Genomic DNA, 25,992 nt, shown 5'->3' with positions numbered 1-25,992 from the left:
CACTAAATGATGACCCCAGGGTTTAAATTTCGGCCCTCTAGCTTCTAATTTTATGCTTTTTGCTCAGTGCTATGCTTTCCCCCATATTGTTGTGGAAGCATTTTAGTACTTCGTGTCGAACAGTTTATTTGAGGGCATAGTTTTAAGTTCTAGGTCTTTGTGGATGAATGTAAAGAAAGATTTCTACCCTCAAGATAGACTGTTAATAAATAAAAAGTAGATAAGGTCATGATTGTGCCTACAATAATAATGATTGGTACATAGTAGGTGCCCAGTAAATGTTTGCCGACTGAATGAGTAAGTGGGCAATGTGATAAAAAGGGAATAGGGTCTCACATAGTTAGATTGACTACAGAAGGTTTTTCTAAGGAAGTGACATCTGAGCCAGAGAAAGAGCATTTCAGACAGAAGGACAGCATATGCAGAGGTCCTGAGTCAGGAAAGAACTTGACTTATTTGAGGACACCAAAGATGGCGGTGGAGCTAGAGCATAGTAAGCTGAAGAGACAGGAGTTCAACATGAAATTGAAGAGAAAGAGACCAATTATATAGGGCCTCGTAGACCATGGTAAGAAATTTGGCTTTTATTCTAATGTTGGGAGACAATTTTCCATGTGTCCTGTGTTTCCGACTGACAACTTTTGTTCTAGACTGTCTTTTTAAGAATGATTTGTATAGTCAGCAGCCTTGGAAGACACCCTCCAGAGCAAAGTCAGCCACACTACGGTCTATATAATAAGGACAACGTCTCCTTCTGGAGTAAAGTTCAGGCAGGCATACTGCCCATTGGGTTCATTAAGTTCAGGGTTACTCTTCTGTAACACAACCCACTGCTGTGCAGGTGTTAACTCATAAGAATTGGGACTTAAGGGGGGCGCCTGGGTGGCTCAGCGGGTTAAGCCGCTGCCTTCGGCTCAGGTCATGATCTCAGGGTCCTGGGATCGAGTCCCACATCGGGCTCTCTGCTCGGCAGGGAGCCTGCTTCCTCCTCTCTCTCTGCCTGCCTCTCTGCCTGCTTGTGATCTCTCTCTGTCAAATAAATAAATAAATAATCTTTAAAAAAAAAAAAAAAAGAATTGGGACTTAAGGGACTGGCACCAAAAAAGCCAATACTTGGGCTCCTTACTGCTCCTGCTGTGAGTAATGAAATCCTTTGTTTCTGACCCACGTGTCTCATGTCCTCAGCGGTATCCATACACCTGTGACAGTCTAACTTATTAGCTTGGAAATTAGAGTAAAATCTTAAACCTTTCACACTTCTTGACATTTCAGGATATGGAAAGCCACTGATAGGTTTTCAGCAGGGGAATAAAGATATGTAGTTTAACCTTTTAAAAAGTCATTTCTGATTACTCTTTGGAAAATGATCATGGGTAGAAATTAATGAGGAATCTGGGGCAGTTGTCTAGTTGAGAGATAATAGTGGCTTGGACCAGTGTGTCGCCAGTGGAGAGGAGAGAAGGATTCAGGGTGCTCTTCAGGAGGTGGAATTTATAGGTCTTGGAAGAATGGATGCAGGCTGTGGAAGAAAGGAATGAATATTCATTCCTTTCTTCCAACAATCTTAGGTTTTTGGCTCAAGCAAATGGGTAGATAGAAGTGACATTGAGGGGCACCTGGGTGGCTCAGTGGGTTGAAGCCTCTGCCTTCGGCTTGGGTCGTGATCCCAGGGTCCTGGGATTGAGCCCTGCATCGGGTTCTCTGCTCAGCAGGGAGCCTGCTTCCTCCCTTTCTCTCTGCCTGCCTCTCTGCCTACTTGTGATTTCTCTCTCTCTCTCTCTGTCAAATAAATACATAAAATCTTAAAAAAAAAAAAGTGACTTTGAGTTGGAGAAGCCTCAAGATGAAGGTAATTAGCTTGTAAAAGGACTTATTTCTAACTTTCGTGTTTAGAATTTCAGGGAAAGGAAGAGTAGTAGTTTGTATGAGTTGGGATCAAAGGACCATTGTATGTACTTTACAGGAGAAGAACATTTTTCTTGTGTCTTCATGAGCTGTCAGATCCATTAATGTTTAGAAATTCAAGTCCTGCTGTCCCTTGTTAAGGGGGTTATCTTAATATCACTAAATTAGATTAGCTGGGGAGGATTTATTTATTAAATAGCCATATTGATATTTGCCCCAAATTCATTATCTGGGAGTTTACAAGTAAACTCTTTAATATGTTTCAGGGTTTCCCCCTTTCCAACGTTAAAGGAGTAATACATTTTTTTCATATTTTTTAGAATCTAAATTTCTTTAAATTTTTTAAAAAAGATTTATTTACTTTAGAGAAAGAGAGAGCGTGCATGAGCGGGGCTGGGCAGAGGGAGAGAGAGACAGACTCCCCGCTGAGCGCAGAGCCTGCCATCGGGCTCCATCTCAAGACACCGAGATCATGACCTGAGCCTGAAATCAAGTCAGATGCTCAACTAGCTGAGCCACCCAGGCGCCTCTAGATTCTAAATTTCTTTTAAAGTTGGGCTGTTGTCCCTAAATTCTCAAGGATAATTACTGCTCACCTTGTGATCATGTAAGCTTAATGAAGTAAGGCATAAGAAAAGGGTACCTATGGATTAATTTATTCTTTTTGTCATTTTCATCTAGAAACACCTCAGAATAACTTCCTGTCTTTCTAATACCAGATGCTGATTTCAACAGCACCTGATTGCTTTTCATAAAGAAAGTAACTAAAAAGCTGGGGAGGGGGGGAAAGCCCCGTCCCTGCAGAATCCTGTTAAATCGCTTTCTTTTTTTAATCTAATAAGATTTATCCTTTTGTCTGCTTCTCATGCGATTATTGTCTTTACAGGACCATTTTGCATTTCTTAACCTTTATGTATTATAGACAGTTTTGGGCTCCAGCACAAGGTTTGCATGAGTTTTGAATTATTTTTGTACCATCTTGTACACGTCCTTTGTTTTCTTTTGTTCTGTGGTGTTTTCTTTAGTCTTTGGGCTAGGTCTAGATTTTTGCTCTTTGGAAAGAAAAGGAAAGGGAAGATAGAATTTATTAGCAGGTTTTTGAGGGAGTTGGGAAGGAGGCTAGGCCACAAATTCTGCTGATTTCAATGTATACTCCACTCCTTGCAAGTCAACAGTGGGAAAACATATTCCATGTAACGACAGAGAAAGCTTGAAATGAGATCACAAAATCGTTAGTGCTGATCATGAGACTTTTCTGGGTTGTATGAGTTGTTATTAATCACTAATAGTCTCTGGAGATAATTCTACCAGAAGTGCGGTTAGAATGCTGTTACATCTGATTTTTTGAGAAGATTAACATGTTTTTTTCTTTCCTTCTTATGGAGATCCATCTTTTTTGGGTTTTAGTAATTTTAAACCACAGCCAGGTAGCAGAATGGGATTTAAGCTTCCCAGGATGTTCCGTCTTTCCTTCAGAGAAGTACTGTTGCTCTGCCTCAGTACCCCATTATACAAATTCTTTAAAAGGGCTCACCACTTTGTCACTCATTTCATGTTTCATGCAATGTGCTAGGTGATGAATACTTTCTCCCTATTTAGGCATTGCCCAGGTGAGCCCTGGAACTTCATGAATGGCTTGCTGGTCTTTTCTCCCTAATTTCTCGATTTCAAAACAAAACAAAACTATTAGTAATAAGATTTTGCCAGAGTCTTCTGAGAGGAGATTAGTGACTTACTTGAGCCAGAATTTGTAGCCTATGGAATGTGCTAGAAACGCTCTCTAAAGGATTGTTTATATTGTTCTTTCAGTCTCAGTATGGCCCAGAGTTGTGCCTCTCCCCGCTCCCTGCCCTTAGGAAGATTTTTACCCCCCCCGGCCCCCCACCAGTTTTGGGCCTAGACTTGCCTGTACCCTAAAAACCAGTCTGGAAATGGTTCAGAGGCACAGGAATCTTAGCCTTAGAACCATAGCTTCTCTCTCCTGCCCATCTTTCTTCCATCTGAGGAATAGCTAAGGGCACAGTAGACAGAGGTCCACCTGGTTTGTGTCTGAGCTCCTGCTTGTTAGTTGTGTGACCTCAGGCAACACACGTAACCTTTCTAGACCTCAGATCTTAAATATAAATTTGCGACTGCTGATGATCTCCTGGTGGTTTAGTGAGGCATAGTTGTGTATGCCAGGGAACTTGCTTTTAGGGCTTGTAGAGTCTCACTAAGAACTAGAACACAATCAAGTATTTTGAAGTTGTGTGTTCCCCTATAATTCTATTCTTCTGTCTTCCTCTGGAGGTAAACTACTGTCCTGAATTTTATGTTCAGCATTCCTTTGCTTTTTTAAAAATGAGTGTATCTGTAAACAGTATATTTTTAGCTCTGCCTATTTGGGCTCTGCAAAAATGGCATCCTGTACAGTCTCTAATAACATTTTTATCTCTCTGGGTTTCTCCCTTACTCTGGTCCTCTAGTTAGAGAAGTGGGCTTTTTCTGATACTAGATCAGAGGTTGGGGTAGCATTAGGTGACATGAAGGCTGAGTCCAAGAAGGAAAAGTGAGGTTAAGAGAGCCACGTTTAGGGGCACCTGGGTGGCTCAGGTTAAGCCTCTGCCTTCAGCTCAGGTCATGGTCCCAGGGTGCTGGGATCGAGCCCTGCGTCGGGCTCTCTGCTCAGCGGAGAGCCTGCTTCCCTCTCTCTCTCTCTCTGCCTGCCTCTCTGCCTACTTGGGATCTCTGTCTGTCATATAGATGGATAAAATTAAAAAAAAAAAAAAGAGCCACGTTTACTGCTGTTATAGAGAAGGGAAAGAGGAGAGCTAGAAAGACCCCATAGTTGGGCAGGAATTCAGGGCATCTCTATGAACTCCTGGTCTGCAATATACATAGATATTGAAAGAAATAAAGAAGGACGTGTTTGTCCATCTGTGTGTGCTCCTCTCTTCTCCCGGCTAGGAGCAGCAGTAACCCAGTTGCAATAAGCACACCCAGATCTTGGTTTCTAAATGCCATTTTCCCCCCTTCTAGAATGGTAGGAGTTATTAGACTAGAAATCGCTTTTTGGCAGTCATTATAAAATAATTAATTTGGCCAAGAATTATCATTGGACACAAATGTTGGTTGGTAGGATATTTATATAGTCTGAAAGTATCGTATCACAAAGTACTTATAAATTACAAAGTAGAGTAACTTTGTAGTGGAAATCTGACAGAGTCCCCCCTAAAATCAAGGCATAGAAATTGACATTACCAGTAATGGAAAAAGGGGAAAGTAGCGCCACCTGGTAGGATACAGCAAGGGAGCTCTCTTTTTTGGCATTTCTGCTGAAAATTCATAACTGGAGGCGCATCATAAGAAAGTATCAGACAAACCCAGGTTAAGGAACATGCTACTGAACTTGTCTGGAATCTTCACAGTTTTCAAGGTCATGAAAGTCATGGAAAGTGAGGAATTCTGGATTGAAATACACTAATGAGATGTGAAAACTAAGTGCAGTGTGAGATCCTGGATGGATTGGGTCCTTCTACTAATATGGACATTACTGGTGTAATTGGAGAGTATAAGATCCGGTCTGTGGATTAGATGATGGTACCATGTAATTCTGATGATTTTCATGGCCACAATGACAGTTTTGTAGAATGCCCTTATTTATAGGAACTACTGTCTAAACTCTGGAGGGGTGATAGGCTCTCATGTTGGCTACTTACTCTCAAGTGGTTCTGAGAAATGATGTTACTTGTACTAACTAGTCTTGCTTTTTTTTTTTTTTTTGTCGGTCGATTTGAGATTATTAAGCAAAATAGAATAAGAAGCCTCTCTTGTTAGTTGATGTAGTAGTTAATTGTTAGCTTATCGGACAGATCATTTGTAAGCTTCAAGAGGTTTGCTTTCTCATGCTGTCTTGTTGTGCTGCTGCCCCATAGAGTAGGCTTTCTGCCACATCTCGATTTGTCTTATGGTGTGCTGGTTTTAGAGTATTTGTCTTCATTTCATGGGGCACTTGGGTGGTTCAGTCTATTAAGTATCTGGCTCTTGATCGCAGCTCAAGTTTTGATGTCAGGGCTGTGAGTTTAGTCCCCACGTTGGGCTCCATGTTGGGTGCGGAGCCCACTAAACTAAACTAAACTAAAATAAAAAAGTAAAATAAATAAATAAATAAATAATAAATAAATAAAAATAATAATTATAATAAATAAATATAATGAATAAATAAATAAAATAAAAATAATAAAAAATAATAAATAAAAAATAAATAAATAAAAATAAATAAAATAAATAAAATAAAGTAAAAATTTAAAAAAGTATTTACCATCATTACGATGTTCTTTTCCCTGCTCATTATTTATTATGAAAAACTCCTTCTCATAGAAAGTATGATTTATAGAAATAGGGCCTTTACTCTTACAATTCAGTGATAATACTGTATTTAACTTTGACTTTGTATGTTCTGTTCTTTTATCTTCAGTTTGCTAGTGAGCTATTCAATCTTTCCTTCTCTTTCTCTCTCTCTCTCTTTCTCTTTTTTTTTCCACTACACTGTATCTATCTTTGCATTGAATATATTTCAGTAGGCTTTTAATAAAAAGTGTTGGGCTGGTTGATTGCTATCTTAGAATTTAGAGTTTCAGAAAGAATAAATAGAGTTAGGGGAATTGCAGAGTGGTGAATTCGATGCTATACTAAACCATAATCTAGGCAGGTTATGTGAGTGGTTAGCCCCCAGAGGTTTGGGGCAAAAGGGGGTAGCCAGGGGCAGAAGGTTAATTGTCAGAGCAGCCTTCCCTCTCTGAAAACATGACATGTAAGTTGTCTGTTAGGTAGAATCTGCCCTTTCTTGTGAGAACGAAGACTCATGGGTCAGGCATTGAATGTCCACCCATTCCTCTCTCTCTGGTGGAACCAAAATCCATCATAGGGCTTGTTTTCCTTAGGTAGGTTGGAGGACAAACTTCTCTTTAGCAGCTACACTAATTTTCATATTTCTCCGAATGATCAAGGAAAAAAAAAAGCTTTTAAAAAACCAGACCAGTAGTTACATTGCCTTAGTACACACCCACACACACAGGCTTTTCTTCAGCATTTTGTTATTATTATTTTTTTTTTCTTGCTGCTTTTACAGTGTAGGTGGCCTCTGGATTGCTTTTGACAGGAAATTGAGCAACCTTTCCTTTTTGGAACAGAATATATTTTACTGGTGAGAGGAAAAAAAATAAAGTGTTTATGTTTTGAAATTTAATTATGAATTTTTATTTGAAGACTGATTTAAATCTAGAAAAATGGAGGTTGGGTTAAGTAGATGTCATATTGTGTGTTAATATTTCTGAGCCTCCCTAGTAATTTTTAGGCCTTCTCTTCTTTCTTCCTTTCTTTTAAAAAGACAAGGAAGGCCTGGAAATTATTTTGCTTCACAAAACAAAAAGACTCTCCTTTGTTCTCTTAGCCCCTAATGGGTATTAAGAAGTCGTCTTTGACCAGGTTGGTAGTGTTTTCGCTTGTATTTGAGGCTGCCTTCCCCAGTGGTCTTCTTTCTGTAGTGGAGAAGTGATGGGCTCTACCTGGTTTCACAGGCATTCTAAATCTAGAACATATGTTAGCCCTACCCTTGGATGAGCACAGGACTCAGTAAAGCTTCCTAATGATGTGGCTGGTTGCAGAGGTTCCTGGAGCAGGGGTAGGGGCTCCAGATGGGAACACCGCCTCTGACCCAGATCCGGCCTCCCCCGCCAGCGCCCCCAGCAGTGCTCCGGGATATGAATACCAGTCTGCCCACCAGCGCCTGCCACCCACCCCGGTGCTCACTGCCTGGGGGGCTGTGCTTGAGTTCAATTTAACTAGTTGCTTTGCACACTGAGCCTTCAGAGGGAGAAATCAGTCTATAATTAGAATATAAACTCATATGCCACATCAGGGAAATGTCCAGTCAGAAAGGATTCATTCCGATGGAATCTTCTAAGTGTGTTCGTGTAGCCTAGCCTTTCATTTGAGCTTAAACGTTGCATGTTTGTTCACGTACCCGGCTAGATTCCTGGAGCACATCAGCTGTCGGGTATGTCTTCATTATGTAATTAGGCAGTTATAGCTCGTTAATTAAGCTTGACCAAACAAAACATATGTTTTGGGTGTTACAGGTTTCTGTACTTATGTCCTTATTCTGTGGGTGCAGTGTGTAGACCAATCATGTGAAATCTGCAAGGGTTAGTATCTGGGGTACTTGACTTCGTAGGTTTCTTTCCTCCATGGTTTCTTCCTGATATTTATACCATGTGACTGCAGTAGGGTAGGAATGACCTGCGGCAGGGTCTGACCAAGCTCTGTTCTGCTCTGTGTGGGGACATGGCTGGCCCTCAGAAGTCTCATGTTGAGCGCAGCGAAAGTGGATTTTGAAGTGCCTATATATTTGGCTGAATAAGTGGTGGGACTCCTACTATCTAGGGTGACAGGCTGGGAAGAGGAACGTCATCCTCTTGTCCTTATTAGGAAAGGAGAATATCTGTGAGGGAAACTAAGTTCTGGTTCTTTTCAATTCATTGTTCTTAGCTCCCATTTTATATGGTTGGGAACAAAGTTTTGAGGGGTTAACATAGTTTGACATAGTGTTTCACCTCAGTGAACTTCAAAAAATTAGTTTCTTGTAAGGCTCTTAAGGATGTATACTCTGATTAGTGTTTTTAGAATGAGTACATATACTGCATATTATTAATATGAGGCAAACATGTATACTCCTTTAAGTAACAATAAGCTTTACCAGTCACAGGAAATGTTCGTATCTGTAGTGGGAGCTTATAGCCTATCTGAAATGACCACTGTGAGAACTGTAAAATTTCTAAGTGATCAGAATAGTTGTTTGCTTTGGAACAGGGTCTCTCAACCTCACCACTGCTGACTTTTGGGGCTGGACCATTCTTTGCAGTGGAGGGCTGTCCTGTGCTATGTAGGATGGGTTAGCAACATCCCTGGCTTCTACCCATTAAAGGCTGGTAGCATACCTCCTCCCCCTGTTGTGACAACCAAAAAGATTTCCAGACATTAAAAGATATCCCCTGGGGTATAAAGTCACTCCTTTTTGAGAACCACTGGTTTGGAGCAGTGGTTCCTGTAGGCACGGGACAGGCTGATCACATCAAAAATCACTTTGTTGGGGGCCTTCATACACACTCAGGTTCCTGAGTTTCTCCTCAGACTTCCTGAACAGAGGATAGGGCTGAGGCCCTAGATCAGCAGTCTGCCTGGAGATTGAATAACTGGGTTGAAGAATTTGTTGAAGTGGGAGTGGCTGTTGGTTGGCTTTCTTTTAAGTGTGCGTTGCACTACGCATGAAGAGATGACCAGTTAAAGAGGGTTTCAGAGGTAGAGTTTATTCTTTCATGGTTACAATCGTAACTGTGATTTATAACAGTGATTTCCCCCCCTTAGTATTGTGAGGTATAATTGTATGTGTTTCAGAATTCGAAAATAGACTTATTATACTAAAGTTCATAATTATTTTAATCTAGGTTCTGAGAGAATACCTCAAGTTGGACTCAAAAGCAAGATTTACTACTGACTTCGAAGTGGAAGAAGGTGAGTTGGTGGGTGAGTCACAGAGTCCTGTGGGGGAAGGGAGCGCCGCTCAGATGCTTGTGCCTAGAAGACCTGCTCCTTGTAGGGATATTTGGATTTACCACAATTAGACCCTGTGGTTTTTCCTCCCTGGTTTTATCTCCATTGTTCTACTGTAGAGAGGCAGAAACGGGAGTTGGAGAGGAAGGGAAACTGGCAGCTTTTACTCTGTGATTTCTGAATTCAACATTGTTGTCTTTACAGTTAAAATAGTTCAGGTTTTTTCCCCTGGCTACTTAAATTAATAATAATAAGGTTTTTGTCACCTACTTATGTTCTCATTCCATAGTAAATACGTTTCAAAAAATCTTCTACATCTTTCTTAAAATCTGGTGGGAGTTTATACCTCAACTTGTGTTAACTGTGGTGCGTTAGTGTGTAACTGGGAATAGCAGACTTCCGAAAAACGGAGAGATGGTTGGGTGATGTACTTCCTGATATGGGTATTATCATGGTCTCAGAGTGGTTCCCCTTGGTTACTACCCCCAGGTAGGAACCCCAGGCCCACCTTAGGTCTGCTCTAATGTTTCAGTGGACACTTCTCAGACATTTTCATCAGCTGTGAAAGGATATACTCATATTGAGAAAAATAACAGCTTCACTCAGATTGAGAGAGACATTTCCACAAGCTTCAAGTGTTAGAATATGTTAAATTCTCTTTTTAAAAAGATTTTATTTATTTATTTATTTGACAGAGAGAGATCACAAGTAGGCAGAGAGGCAGGCAGAGAGAGAAGGGGAAGCAGGCTCCCCGCTGAGCAGAGAGCCCGATGTGGTGCTCAATCCCAGGACCCTGGGATCATGACCTGTGCCGAAGGCAGAGGCTTAATCCACTGAGCCACCCAGGTGCCCGGAATATGTTAAACTCTTAAATTCAGATAAAACAAATGGTTTGGGGATGTGTGGGTTTCTTCAGTTTTGCTGCACTGAAAATCTGGGGGTTTTTCTTACCTGCTGCTTTGTCAGAAACAGAAGCAAACTGCCTAAGGAGTTGACTCTTCTGGAGCACTGCAGCCTCCAAAGGACGGTCAAGGTTATCTGAGTATCTCCCCATAGTAAACCTTTGTGCAGAGCTGAGGGCTTCTTTTCCAAAGCTCACTGGGTAATTGGAGCAGTGCTTTCAAAGTGGCTGGCTGTCTTTGACCTTCCTTGAATTTCCGTAAGAGGAATCGAGGAATTATTATCTCTGACCTTGTTTTTAAAGTGCATTAGGACACTTCCCTGGTAGCATTTATTTGATCAAACCCAGTATTGTTCTTTAATAAAGTGAAATCCAGGAGGATTTTTAGGTCTCTGTAATTTGTAGCCATTTGAAAAGCCCAAGTCTTTTATTGCCAACACAGCGGAAAACCCGTGTTTGAGAGTGTAGCGTATTTGGAAGCATCAAGAATTGTTTAGTGGCACAACAGGCATCCTGCAGGCACGTCCCATGACCGTAGCTCCTGTCCTTTCTGAAGGAAGAGAAATTGCGCCTGGGAGGAGTGCCCTCTGGTCTTCACCTCAGCTTGGAAGTTGTTTTTCAAGATTCACTTTTTTCCCCTCTAGAGTGCCTGTATACAATAGAGACACACACCTTCTATGCCGCCCCTGTGTGTCCTATAGTATTTTAAACACTCTTAAGTAAGGATCAGCTCCTGATTGAACTTGAGTATGACAGTTGTTAGCAGAAGCCTTAAGTTCTAGGGTTACTGTGAGGCCGAGCTTGTTTGGCTTTTGTCTTGTAGCAGCTACCCCTTGTCTTTTGAGTTTTGTTCAGCTTCACAGCCTGAACCCTGGGGCACTTAAAACACTTCTTTTAATGGCAATACTATCTGATGGTGCTAGGGTGCTCTCTGTCAGGTCGGTTGGGAGGTTCTTCTCTTAAGCATTCCTGCTGGCTCGGGTCTGCTCAGACAGATGAGGGAGGCGTCACTGAGCAGTTTTCCAGACCTGTTAGTGGCATGACTCTTTCTCGGCCTTCTAAATGTACACTTACCTTCTAGAGACTCTCTACTTCAGGGAACTCTGAATCAATTCCCTTCATCAGAAGAAAACAAAAATCCAGAAAACCAAACCAGATAAACTCACAAAACCTTTTATTTTCTAGACAGTCCTATGTGGATCTTATTAAATCCATCATTCTTAACATTTTTATCTATCTATTTTTTGAGTAACAATGTGCTAGAATACAAAGTTGAATTGAGAAAGTATACTTCTTTTCCTTTCCTTATACCTTCTTTTCCTTCCCTTAAAAAGAATTGTATGACTCTAGTCTCTCTAAATCCCCAGCGAGAAACATAGAGCGCTATTAATTGATGTTAATCTCTGACTAAATTATTTGCTTTTACACATTGAAACATTTGAATAATTTTCTCAAGTATTGTATTTTTGCTTTGAATTTTCCCGTTCTTGTATAGACAGCTATGTGCTCATAGGTAAGTGGGATGCTGCTTAAATTTTTCTCTTATTTCATTTTAGTTATTGCATCCCAGGCTTCTGCTTTTAGTGGGAGAGTAGCTGAGAAAATTTTAAAAAGCTCCGTACTTCTTTCTTTTCTTGAAAATAAAATAAAAAGGATAAATAAATAAATAAAAATGGTCACATTTGCATAGACTAATAGTTTGCAGATATGATGTGCTTCAGAAAGATGTGCTGCTTACTGTTTCGTGGAAGTCCCAAACCTTTAGTAAGTGTAAAAAAAAAAAAAAAAGGAAAAAAGTGCATCTTGGTGCATTCTCCTAGACTTCTCCTGGTGTTATATGTGAAACCTAACCTATTAGAAACCTAATAACCATTAACGTGTTTCATTGGCCCTCCAGTTGGTAGAATGACTGAGTCAGAGTCAGAGGTCGGTTGAAAAACGGAACCTCCTCCCTGGCTGCCCAGCCTGTCCCCTGACACACCGGCTCTCCTTTTCCTGCCCACCGTCCTAACACTGTGTCTTCCTTAAAGCCGAAGCCAACAGTTTCCTCGTTAAAGCTAGTCCAGTGACAGACAACAGGTTAATTAATAGAGGTGTTTGAATATACGAACTCTAAGAAGAGAAGAACTCAGATGCTTCTGTCGGGCACACTTGTGACAGTCTTTGGATCAGCCTACATTGAAGTTTCCCTGTAGCACCGAAAGTACAAAAGGGAGACAACTTTTTAGAATAAATACTAGATGAAATTTATTAACTAAATGCTGACTACAATATAATAGGAAAATATTAAAATTTTATAGTAGCAAAGGAATGATTGCAGAGTTTTCCTTTCCTCTTTGGCCATGGCTAATGGGAATGGAGTTTGGCATGCCTGTGGTCACTTCAGAATTATTTCACTATGCTTACTTATTATACAGAGCCTTCTTCTTTGTTCTTGAAAAAGAAAATTGGGGCACCTGGGTTGCTCAGTGGGTTAAGCCTTTGCCTTCGGCTCAGGTCATGATCTCAGGGTTCTGGGATTGAGCCCCGCATCAGGCTCTCTGCTCAGCAGGGAGCCTGCTCCCCCCGCCCCCCGCCCGCGCTCTCTGACTGCCTCTCTGCCTACTTGTGATCTCTCCCTCTGTCCAATAAATAAATAAATAAAATCTTAAAAAAAAGAAAAAGAAAATCACGTGAAATCCTTTGGCCTAGGAAACATTTTTACCAGCCTATAGAACTGTGGTACAACCCCCATCACATTTACTAATAATATCATGCCCCTTCTCTCTGGGGTAGGAACGACTTATCCTCACTGAAGTGTTATCCTTACATTCTTCAGAACATAAGAGCACAGCTGTCCACATCAAATGAAGAGTTGCCTTTTTGAAATTCATTGTAGTGGCAAATAGACCAAATGCTAATAGGAGTTGAACGAAGTTATCTTTGAAGAGTGCCTTATTTTTTAGTACCCGGTCCTTATGTTGGGCCCTGAGTTTGTATGGATATGATTTGTTGTTGTTGTTGTTGGTGTGGATACTGTATTACCTAGTCAATTAAACTATTTGTTTTCTTGTTGACTATCTAACAAATTTAAAATTTGCTAATAGGAGTGGATTTGAGCAAATATCTAAAGTAAAAAATCAGAAAAGAGAGAAGCGAGAACGTGAGCACTGAATGGATGTGGTGGAAGTCAGGGTGGGAATGGTGCAGACCTCTGCCACTACCTGCCTTCGAAGGTCGGGTCTGTGAAGGAATTTTGAAGACGTGGCTTCTGGGATCTGCTCGCAGTGTGGAACTAGACATGAAACTTGTGGGGAGCCTGCATCCGCCAATTCTTCTCAATATACCTTTCCCAGAGGGTTTGGGAAACTGTTTGTGGTGGGGGTTTTATCTTGCAACTTAGCCTTTATTTTAATGTTTGTTACTACCTAAGCTTATTTTGTATATAAAAGGAAGTTGTAAATATCTTCACAAGTATTTGAGGGGCTTTCATCATTACCGTGTTTGCGAACTTAAGGCCATGGTGCGTGATGTCCTCCATTTAGGGAAGTGCAGTATGCCCTGTTTTGGGGCCTTTGCTGCACCTGGGAGGGTGCCTTTATTGTATCTTTTTGTAAACGATTTTTAAGCAAGAGATTATAGAGATGAATGCCCTAGGCTTGAAAAAAGCTACTGCCCCTACCTGCAGCAAACATGCCAGGCCCCCCAGTGAGCGGATGATGAAGGAGACATGAGAGGGATGTGGACACGTAGCCTTTCTCCATGGCACCAGCCTCTTCAGAGCTAGGGATGCTTCCTGAACCACTGTTTGTCCCAGCACATGGCTGGCTCTATGTTCTCGCCATGATGGTGTCCTTAATAAAAATGTGCCGAAGCAATGTCTACAATAGCCAAACTATGGAAAGAACCTAGATGTCCATCTACAGACGAATGGATAAAGAAGATGTGGTATATATACACAATGGAATACTATGCAGCCATCAAAAGAAATGAAATCTTGCCATTTGCGACGACGTGGATGGAACTAGAGGGTATCATGCTTAGCGAAATAAGTCAATCGGAGAAAGACAACTATCATATGATCTCCCTGATATGAGGGAGAGGAGATGAAACATGGGGGGTTGAGGGGGTAGGAGAAGAGTAAATGAAACAAGATGGGATTGGGAGGGAGACAAACCATAAGTGACTCTTAATCTCACAAAACAAACTGAGGGTTGATGGGGGGAGGGGGTTGGGAGAGGGCGTGGGGTTATGGATATTGGGGAGGGTATGTGCTATGGTTGTGAAGTGTGTAAACCTGGCGATTCGCATACCTGTACCCCTGGGGATAAAAATATATGTTTATAAAGCTGTAAAAAAAAAAAAAAAAAAAAGAAAGAAAGAAAGAAAGGATGAATACCCAAGTTTTGTAGCAACATGGACGGGACTGGAAGAGATTATGCTGAGTGAAATAAGTCAAGCAGAGAGAGTCAATTATCATATGGTTTCACTTATTTGTGGAGCATAACAAATAGCATGGAGGACAAGGGGAGATGGAGAGGGGAGTTGAGGGAAATTGGAAGGGGAGGTGAACCATGAGAGACTATGGACTCTGAAAAACGATCTGGGAATTTTGAAGGGGTGGGGGGTGGGAGGTTGGGGCACCAGGTGGTGGGTATTGTGGAGGGCACAGATTGCATGGAGCACTGGGTGCTGTTATGCTGAAAAAATAAAAAAATTATAAAAAAAAAAAAAAAAAAAAAAAAAAAAAAAATGTGCCGACACGCTGCTACTCTAGGTGAGTCTAGGTAGGTCAAGTAATGAAATGGTTGCTGAAGACCTAATGAACTTTGATTCCCTTCCCCTCCCCCCAAGAGTAATTTTTTTTTTTTTTAAGTCTGTAATTTAATTCAGTAGCTGGGCTTTTTCTGCTATTGGCTGATCTTTTCCCCCTAGTCAGCTGGAAAACAAATGGTTCGAGAAATTGATGAGGTAACATTTGCTGGGTATTGGTCTTTATATAGGGACCTCTGGGTGTATCTTAGCCTTAAAGCCCTTGTATTTAGAAGAAACAAGATGTTCTACTTCTGTAGCCACTTGTCTCCCCTCTGGATTTATTAGTGGAGAAGTTAATTAAGCAAACAACTGTTTAACACCTGGTTGATGTTGACCAGGATGGAAATACAAAAAAACCAAATGCCTCTTGTAATCAAGTTGTTTTTCTAGAGGAGGAGATAAGACACAATTAAAAATTGCCATAAGAAATGACCAAATACCTTTTGTGGAAATAAAAGTAAAATGCATTGAGGTGTCTGTAGAGGGATAATTAAATCTATGGAGACGGAATCATTGGAACTGGACAGTGAAAGATCCATCCATCCATCCGTCCATTGTCTACCCACCCTCCATCCACTAAAAGGGTAACATTTATTTCTTCAGGTAACGAAAGTAATTCATATTTATTGTATAAAATCTGGATGTTCCTAAAAGGTACACAGATCAAAATAAAAATCATCCAGTTCAAAGCAGGTCACTCAGTCCCCACTAATCAGAAGTACCTATCCTTGTTAGCATTTTTGCTTTTATTTGTGAAAAATTTTAAGCATATACAAAAGTGGAGAGAAGAGCACAGTGATCCCCCCCTGTACCCATCATCTTAGCTTTAACAATTACATTTTGCTGTTTTTGTTACATTGATCTTATTCTTGCTTTTGTGGGTTTTTTTTGTTTGTTTATTTTAAAGCATGACTTAGGTATTATATCATTTTACCTGTAAATATTTCAGTAAATGTTTTTTAACAGATAGTGACTTTTAAAAAGTCACAATATCATTACCCTTAACGAAACCAACAATTACTCTTTCATATGACTTACTAGCCAGTCCTATAATCCCCAGTTTCTGTCCAATGTCTTCCATTGTCTCATAATTGTGATTTTACAATTAATTTGTTAGACTCAGGATCCAAGCAGGATAATACATTGCATTTGTCTCTTTTAAGTCTTTCTTAATCTGTAACATTTTCCCTTCCCCCCCTCTCTTCATGTAATTTACTGTAGAAGAAACTAGGTCATTTGTTTTTTAGGACTGCTAACATCTTAATAGTTTTCTTTCATTTTTGTTCTTCTTTGTGACCATGTACATGTTTAAAAGCAAAATTGGGATCCTGTGCATGCTGTTCTAGAAGCTATTTTTATAGTTAGTTCTATAAGGAGGATGTTTTCCTGTTATTTACTTTTCTACGATTTATTTTCTGTTAAATCGTGGCATTATAGTTACAAAAAATGAGAAAGATGCATTTGGTTATATTTAAAGTATATCTTAAATTAATCATAGGTATTTCAACAAAAAATTGCTTCTTCCCTCCCTTCCTCCTTCCTTTCCTTCCATCCTTCCTTCCATCCTTCCTCCTTTCTTTGTTCCTTCCCTCCTCCCTCCCTTCTTCCTCTCTTCTTTTCTTTTCCACTCCAGCAACTAGCTGTTATGGGTAGCTAGAACATTGGAGATGTGGTTCTCGGAATCGAGAGTGTGTTTCATTTTCCGTGAGCCATGTAGATAGAGGGTATGTGAAAGCCAGGCTGGTGGTATGCTGACAGGGTTGACAGTAGAGTTCCATGGTGCCCCTCCAGGCCTTGATTTTCTGAGGAGCCACTTCAAGAAGGGGACCCTTATCATTGTTATCATAAGCTGACCTTTATTAAAAAGTTAAGTTTGGGGACACCTGGGTGGCTCAGTTGGTTAAGCAGCTGCCTTCGGCTCAGGTCATGATCCCGGCGTCTTGGGATCAAGTCCCACATCGGGCTCCTTGCTCATCAGGGAGCCTGCTTCTCCCTCTGCCTCTGCCTGACATTCTGTCTGCCTGTGCTCGCTCTCTCTCCCTCTCTCTCTCTGACAAATAAATAAATAAAATCTTTAAAAAAAAAAAAAAGAAAAAAGTTAAGTTTGCTTTCTCATAAAGTGTAGGCCACTGGTGGGAAAGGACTCTTAAGTAGTTAAAAGAGAGCATGCCTGATTTAGTTGAGATGTTAATGTAATCTTTTTATTTTTAAACATTTATTTATTTTAGAGTGAGAGAGAGAGGAGAGGAGAGGAAAAGGAGAGAATCTCAAGCAGACTCCATGCTTAGTCCAATGTGGGGCTCCCATCTCAAGACTCTGAGATCATGACCTGAGCCAAAATCAAGAGTCAGACACTTAACCAATTGAGGTACCCAGGCACCCCCTTTTCCACCTTTTTCTTTAATCCAAAGTCACCTAATAACCCTGTATAGTCCTTGTGAGATGTTTTTAAGATGAATTTTTATAAGAGTAATAAATGAATCTGCTTATAAGATTTTCTCCACACCTGCCCCTTTCTGTTTCCCTCCTAGCTCTTCAGACCTAAACCCTTTGTTGATGTAGTGTTTATATTTTCACTTCTAATATGAAGGCTTGGTATTTTTGTGTTTCAAAACTTTATATAATTGGTATTATATCTAGTATCAATAACTTTTTGTCATTCGGGTACGTGCTTTGGAGGTCCGTGTTACTTCATGAGAAACCTGGTTTGTCCTTTTCAACAGCTGTCTGTTGTTATGTAGACTCATCATGGGAATAGAGCATGGTTTTTCTGCCATTCTCCTGTGGCTGAATTCCTAGGTTTTCCATAGTCCCTGGTTACGAGTACAGCTGCGAAGGATATTCTCATCCTTGGCACTGTGCACGCGGGCATGTGTTTCTCTCAGTGGCTGTCAGGCCAGCGGATGTTGTAACAGTTACTCCCAAACTGTTTTACCAGAGTGACTCCCATTAGCAGAGGGAGTTGATCTAGAGAAATGGGACAGGACAGGAGCTAAATCTAAGAGCTGACTTGTGGTTTACAAATAAGTAGACCTTATTAACTTCTAATATTTGCCTTTGAAATTGATTATTATTATTATTAATCATTATCATTATTTTTGGTGCTGGTCGTGGAGCCTGATGTGGGGCTTGAACTCACGAATCTGAGATCAAGACCTGAGCTGAGGTCAGGAGTTGGACACTTAACCAACTGAGGCACAAGGTGCCGCTAAGTTTTCTCTTTAAAGGACTAGTTTTATTTATTGGGCTGTATTTTTCTACCAGATGTGCATTTATTTATATGTAGAGAATTCTGCAATTAAATGATTAACAAGTAAATTATTATAATGGCCACCGTGTTCTCGTGTAAAAATAACACCTAGTTATAGAATCTGTGCCCTGGGGCAGAGCCAGGTGTGGGGATCGTATTAAGTGTCTCCGAGGTCTGGAAGGCCTCCTCCTCGGACCGCTAAGCCCTGTTGTAATGGCTGAGGAATGTGTTGTGTCTTCAGCATCACCCACCACATGACGGCCACCGCAGGCAGAGGGAACACATGATGAAATGAGGGCCTCTGCTGAGGCAGGGAGAGGCATACCGCCGTGCCCTTTGGTTTCCCATAAAGAACACTCCCCGCGGTAAAGATTGGGACTTGCCTTTTTCCTTGCCCTTGTGTGGTTGTCTGGCATGTCAGGGAAGACAGGCACAGTGCCTCCCTCCTTCAGTCTCTTAAGGAAAGAATGTAATCATTGTTTTATCTGTTGATGATGTTCAGGAACTCTGGGTTTTGAAGTTGTCAGTCTTAAAATGTGACTTCTTTCTGCACAATAGTTATTACACAATATTTCTTTTAATTTCCAAAATGCTTTAATCGAGGCCTCCTGGGGATTCTGAGCCTTGCCCTTTGATTTGCATCTGTCAGCCAGGCCTGCTGGGTTCCAGGTGCCTGCACAGTGTGCCTCGTAGTTGGCGGGCTCCCAGCTGCCCAGGCTAGAGAAGCCCTGTGGCCCCGTCTTCTGTAACAGATGAGGAGATAGAGGCTGCTTTTGTGACTAACATACCCTGTGCCATGCATCAGATCACCGTGTGGCTCTGCCTTTCCAGCAACCACAGGGGTAACTTTTATGCCCGTCTTTTTTTTTTGCCTGGAATTTCTTTTTCTCCTTGCCGCCTGTCAGTCGCCTTTCCCTCCTTTGAAACACATTGGAGTTCCTTTCCTCAGGAAGGCATTGTGGGCTCATCCTACAGCTGGCTGCTATTTCATATCCTCATCCACTGGCGTAGATTTTCTTGGAAAACTTGGAAGTGGTTTCTTGGAAAACTCTTCTCTGTGTTATTTATAGAAGACCTTACACCATAAAATGCTGGTTATTTAGGGAAAAGGAACTAAAGGAACTTTAGAAGAAAACCATTATTTATTAGTGGCACAATGTTATTTCTGTGTATTGAAAGGGAAAATTTCAACTGACAGAGGTAAACTCTCAGCGTTAGCTCCTGATCACCTTAAACCAGTAGGTCCAGGTTGAGGCTTATGTTAAATAAATTAGAATAAAAACTCTCCACTGATGATTCATGTTATCTTTGCATATTCCTATATGCCTGCAACTTTCCCCAGTGTTCTTTTTTTTCCATGCCGTGAAAAGTGGTGAACAAAATAAAATTACCAAGTAGCCGTATATGCTCTTAAAGATAATTCACAAAGAAGATATTTGCAAATGACATATCAGATAAAGGGCTAGTATCCAAAATCTATAAAGAACTTATCAAACTCAACACCAAAAGAACAAACAACCCAATCAAGAAATGGGCAGAGGACATGAACAGACATTTCTGCCGTCTGATGTCTGAAGACATCCACATGGCCAACAGACACGTGAAAAAGTGCTAATATCACTCGGCATCAGGGAATACAGATTAAAACCAGAAAGAGATACCACCTCCCGCCAGTCAGAATGGCTAAAATTAACAAGTCAGGAAACGATAGATGTTGGCGAGGATGCGGAGAAGGGGGAATCCTTCTACACTGTTTGTTGTTGGGAATGCAAGTTGGTGCAGCCACTCTGGAAAACAGCATGGAGTTTCCTCAAAAAGTTGAAAATGGAGCTACCCTACAACCCAGTAATCGCTGTACTGGGTGTTTACCCTAAAGATACAAATGTAATGATCTGAAGGGGCACGTGCACCCGAATGTTTATAGCAGCAATGTCCACAATAGCCAAACTATGGAAAGAACCTAGATGTCCATCCACAGATGATTAGATAAAGAAGATGTGGTATATATATACAATGGAATACTATGCAGCCATCAAAAGAAACGAAATCTTGCCATTTGCAATGATGTGGCTGGAACTAGAGGGTATTATCCTAAGCAAAATAAGTCAATCAGAGAAAGAGAATTACCATATGATCCCAGTGATACGGGGAATTTGAGAAATAAGACAGAGGATCATAGGGGAAGGGAGGGAAAAAATGAAACAAGACCTGACCAGAGAGGGAGATAAACCTTAAGAGACTCTTAATCTCAAGAAACAAACTGAGGGTTGCTGGAGGGGAAGGGGATTGGAGGGATGGGGTAGCTGGGTCATGGACATTGGGGAGGGTATGTGCTATGGTGAGGAAAAAAAAAAAAAGATAACTTACAGAGGGGTGTTTGGGTGGTTCAGTCAGTCAAACTCTTAATTGGCTACCTTCAGTTCAGAGGTCATGATTTCAGGGTCCTGGGATCCAGCCCTGCATGGGGCTTTCCACTCAGCAGGGAGTCTGCTTCTCCCTCTCCCTCTGATAGCTCTCACTCTCTCTCAAATAAATAAATAAAATCTTTAAAAAAAAAAACCCATAACTCACAGAAGTTATATGTAGACTAAGTAGTACATAAAAGGTCTATGAAAGCCAAGTTCGAAGCCTATGTAATCCTAAATGAGTGAATGCACAATTGATTGGATGTTTTACTGTACAGTATACACAGTTTAACTTCAACTCTGAATTCAGTAAATCCTTTCCCCATTCATTTGCAGACACTTATGTATGCTTTCAGTTTGTAATCAGTGTTATTTTGTTTTTGTTGTGTTGGGCCACACCAGAAATAGGAAGGAAGTGTTACACGTTGTTCCTTCCCCCGGTACAGGCGGACAAATGCCTGTGTTGGTTTCTGTTTGTATCAGAGGACTCCAAGGTCTTTGTTTACATTCGAGATGTGAAGGAAAAGAGAGATCATCAACTCTTAGATGTGGAAGGAGCCTTAACTGCCATCTGTGTGCTTTGTAGATGGAAAATGGGTGTTCACAGAGATCAGAAGTGTTGCCCAAGTTGTATTACTTTATGGTGCTGGTCCTAGACTCAGAGCTGAGTTTGTGGAGAAGGCATAGGGCAGCACGACTGGTGCTTTGGGGAAGAAACTCAGTAGGGTATTTCTTTGTCTATTCAGGGACCTCAGTACTCGCTATGTTATTTATCTTTTGCATTTTGAATAGTTAGAAAATTAGGTATTGATGGGGCTTGAGGCTAGAATTTTTTCTGTGGACATTCTTAAGCATGCTATCTCCAAGGTTTTTCCTGAGAAGACATCAGAGAAAACTATAACTTTGTCTGAATTGGAGTTTATAATTTTTCTTAAATTATGAAGTAAGTAATTTTTCTTTGAAAAGTGTTTTAATAGCCTTTGCATAAAACATTTCAGAAAATGCAAAGTGGCAGCACACTTGCACCTTCTCATGTGTTGACTTCAGTTATGCCCAACTTCTACTGTAAGGGCTGTGTCTTCTTTATTCTGTTCCCTACAGCTCTCAGCACAGAGCTGTATTTGCCTTTCTGTTTCCCTAGCTGAATCCTCAGTGAGAATTACTTACTTTTCTTTTCTCTTCGGTGTCATTGTGAACTAAGGACCAAAGGAGATCCCTAGAAGGATTGTTGGATATTTGAAATTCAAAATTTCTTACTAATCAAAAATTGGATCATTGGACCAGAACATATGAATTTTGACTCTCATTTGTTGAACTCTTACCATGTGACAGAGATTCTCCAGATTCCTCAAGTACAGAGATGAGTTGACATGGCCCCTACCTTTAAGGACCAAAATCTGGTAGGTGAGGTAGGCAGGTGGATATTTAGGGGCGACAACTGAAGTATTGGAAGTGTTGAAGTCATGCATCTACCCTTGATGTGTCTCATCAATAGTATGTAGAAGGATATGAATATCATGGAAGATAATAAACTTAATCACAGAATTATTGTTTTTTTTAAATTAAACTTTATGTTTTAAATAGCCAATATATGCCCATAGAGTAAAATCCAAAAGGTTATACAGTGAACCTGAACAGTATAGATTTTATTCAGATTTCATGAGTTTTTCTACCAGTGCCCTTTTTCTTTTCCAGGATCCAATTTAGAAATGTCATATTGCATTTAGTATATATGTTTTCTAAAGTTTATTTTTACACAAATTATGGCAGACCGCACTATGGTTTTATTCTGTTCCATTCCAGTTTATGGCTGTACTTTGTTATCGAGTCTCTTAATGATGGAGTTTAAGTTGTTTCTGATCTTTCAATATTATTAACAGTGCCTCTGCGGCTGTCCTTGAACTTCAGAGTGTACAGGTTTACATGGAGGGATTTCCGGGTTAAAGCATCTGTATCTTCATATCTGTGATAAGTATTGCCAAACTGCCCTTCATAGGCTTTGTTCAAGTTTGCGCTTCCATAAGCAATGTATGCCTTTCTCCTTCTTCCTGTGATTAAACCTTTTAAACCTTGCCGGTTTGATAGCTGAAAAAGGGAATCTTTTTGTCATTTTCCTTTGCATTTCTCATTATAAATGAGGTTGTAGGTACTGTCATGTGTTTAAGAACAGTTTTTCTTTCTGTGAATTAATTGACTTTTATGATTCTTCATTCATTTATCTGAGATAAGTAAGCTCTTTAATTAAAAAGAGAAGTTATCCCACTGGGTATATATTTTGTCATTTATGGTAACTTGTGATGTATAAATTTATTATGATAGGATAATCAGATTTAGTTATATTTTACTTTATGGGATTTGGGTTTCATGTCCTCCTTAGAAAGGTCTTATGCTCTCCAGAAGTATGAAAAGTATCTCCTACTTTCTTTTAATATTTTTGTTTCTTTTTTTTTTTTTTTAATGTTTAAATTTTTTGACCAGGGACGCCTGGGTGGCTCAGTTGTTAAGTGTCTGCCTTTGGCTCAGGTCATAGCCCCAGGATCCTGGGATTAAGCCCCAGACATCAGGCATCTGGCTGGGCAGCTGGGTGGGAAGCCTGATTCTCCCCCTCTCCCTCCCCCTCTGCCTGCTTGTGTTCCCTCTCTTGCCGTCTCTCTGTCAAGTAAATAAATAAAATCTTGAAAAGAATAATTTTTTTTGACCAATTTGAGGTTTTGTTTTTTTGTTTTGTTTTGTTTTTTTTTTGGTGAGTTGGTATCCCATTCTTTTTCCGTGTGGCTGCATAGCTGTGCCAAAACCATTATAGAGTAATTTTTTTGTTTTTGCATGGATTTTAAATGTCACATTTTATCTTATAGCAAACTCTCTGAAGTATTTTAGAATTTTTATTTTATCTTCTGATTTGATGGCCTATTCATCTACCAATTTCATGCTTCTAAATTATTACGAATTTATAACACATTTAGGCAAGTATTAAGCCTTTGTCTCCTTTATTACTCTCCTTTTTTATAATTACTCTCATTATTTTTGTTCATTCATTTTTCTACTTGAACTTCACATTTCGATTCTGAATTTCCAAAAGAATATCCTGTAAATCTTAGTGGGATTGTGATACATTGCCATATTAATTTTGATTTTTTTGCTTAAGTATTGACCTTCTGGGAATTTTTTTTATATGGCTCAAATGTTTCTCATCTTCTGTTTTTTTGAAAATATTTAATTTTAAAGAGATTTATCACTGATAATATAAAGGGCAGTCATTCATAATCTCACCTTCCTCTCCCAGGACAGTTTATTGTTTCCATAGCTCACCTTCCATTTCCCCTCCACTTTTGGTGATACCGAGTCATGTTTTTGGGTTTTTATTACTTTATATTCTGTTACTGGCACAGTGCCTTGCATCCAGTAGGTGAATGTTTAAAAAACTCGGGCATACTGCCATGGGACCCTCACTGGAGAGTGGCATGGGAGAGTCCACTGAGATCGAGCTGGTGTGCCTATAGGCATGTGCTGTGGGCCCGCAGGTGCCCTACCCAGCATCTGCCCTAATGACAGCATGTTCGTCCCCGCGCTGAGGCATGGATTCCAAGGGCAGAGGCAGGTGCCCCTTTCTGGAGCACCCCCAGGCGCCCCCAGCATCCTCATGATCTCTTCTTCTTTCAGCCATTACATTTTGTTGAAGATATGAAATCTTGCAGAATGGGATCATAGCCCATGTTGAGCACTTTTAATGTAATTCTCTACCTTCCTTTTTAGTTAAAAAAAAAAAACAAAACCCTTCAACATAGTCATCCTTTAGAGAAACATGTCAGAATCAGCTATTTCTTTCCTCCCAAACTGCTTAGATTATCACCTAATATCTTCCCTCAATTTTGATCATTTTCCTTTTCCTTGTTGGAAATCATTGTGTATGATTTTCATACCATATAAACCCGATCACCGTCATGAGCCACGGTTCCTGATTGCAGTGTGAGTGTGTTGGGGACAGAAATACTCTCAGTTCCCTGGGTGTGGCTCTCCTGTTCCCACTCCCGCTCGTTCAGCATAAGGAATCCTGTTCTCAAAGACAGGGTGGTCTGCACCTGCTTCAGGACTACTTTATCTCTTCTTCATTCCTTTTGGGAGTGCAGCCTCTTTGTGCACATGCTTGATCTCAGATCTATACCAGCTTTGAAATCTTTATTTCTATACCAGAGGATCCCTTCAGTCAGCAAACATTTATGCACAGTGAGGTGGGGGGAACGTGACTGCTTCAGTACCCAGTAGACCTGAACCAAGATTGCATCAGAAAACAGGAAATTGTTCCGTGCAGAGTCCTAGTCAAATAGCCCCTTCATTGTCTCAGCAGCATGTTGAAGGAAGAAAGGAGAGAACCATCTGGTAGCCTGGGAATTAAGGGCAGCAGGGAGATAGAATGGGAGTGTTTAAGGCACGCTGGATGGGTGCCTGGGGCTTGGGTCACACTCCCACGTGCTTCTGTCTGCAGCATGCCTGCCTCCCTTTTGGACCAGTTGGAAAGCCGTGGGCTGGTTACTATGGGAATTGATGGGTGCTGCTGGCAGTGAGAGAAGGAAAGTTCTTGGAATTGTTACAGAAATCTAGGAGAGCAGGGTTTCACCCTCTCTGGCTTCCCTGCTCACTGTTCTTGCATTGGATGAACACACTTGATGTTAGCTTGGGGAGAGCATTTCCAAAAGCTCACCTCTGGCATCCTAAGAAGAGGTTGGGGGGGTTCCTCTCCCAGGCAGGATTCACAGAACACCAGGCAACATGAAGGATTGCTAATATGCCCAACGACGAATTTTTGTTTTCACAGTTGGCTCCGCACACTTCAGTGAGCTCAGAATGAAATTCAAGCTTCTGTTTCTTTTTACACTGTCAGGGAATGTGCCACAGACAAGGAGATGGGAAGTCAATATTTAATTCCGGAATCACGACCTTCCCCGCGTCTTCACTACCATTACCTCTCCCTAAAAGGGTGGGGGGGGGGCGCCTTCAGGGTTTGTTACCAGTTTGCTGGTTCTGAAATGTCAGAGAGAGAAAACAGATGTTTTAATGAAGTGATACCCACAGTGGGAAATAGGGAGTTCAAAATACATTTTATAAGTCAACTTTCATTAATTTGATTAATCGGTAATTTAAAAAGTTCT

At 40.7% G+C, this 25,992-nt stretch overlaps 1 protein-coding gene across 2 annotated transcripts in view; it reads left to right on the top strand.

The window, feature by feature from the left end:
* The window catches only part of LOC125104166 (uncharacterized), a 244,096-nt gene that overhangs the window by 79,427 nt on the left and 138,677 nt on the right, over positions 1–25,992 (top strand). For both annotated transcript variants that reach the window (XM_047736595.1, XM_047736596.1), the window contains one exon: positions 9,390–9,456. In XM_047736595.1, the coding sequence (XP_047592551.1) occupies positions 9,390–9,456 (67 nt within the window). The remainder of the gene's footprint in view (positions 1–9,389; positions 9,457–25,992) is intronic.

This window comes from Lutra lutra, chromosome 7, assembly GCF_902655055.1.
Source record: "Lutra lutra chromosome 7, mLutLut1.2, whole genome shotgun sequence".
NCBI lineage: Eukaryota > Metazoa > Chordata > Mammalia > Carnivora > Mustelidae > Lutra > Lutra lutra.
Note: the sequence above shows the minus strand (reverse complement) of the source record. Positions and strands in the feature narration are given on the sequence as shown.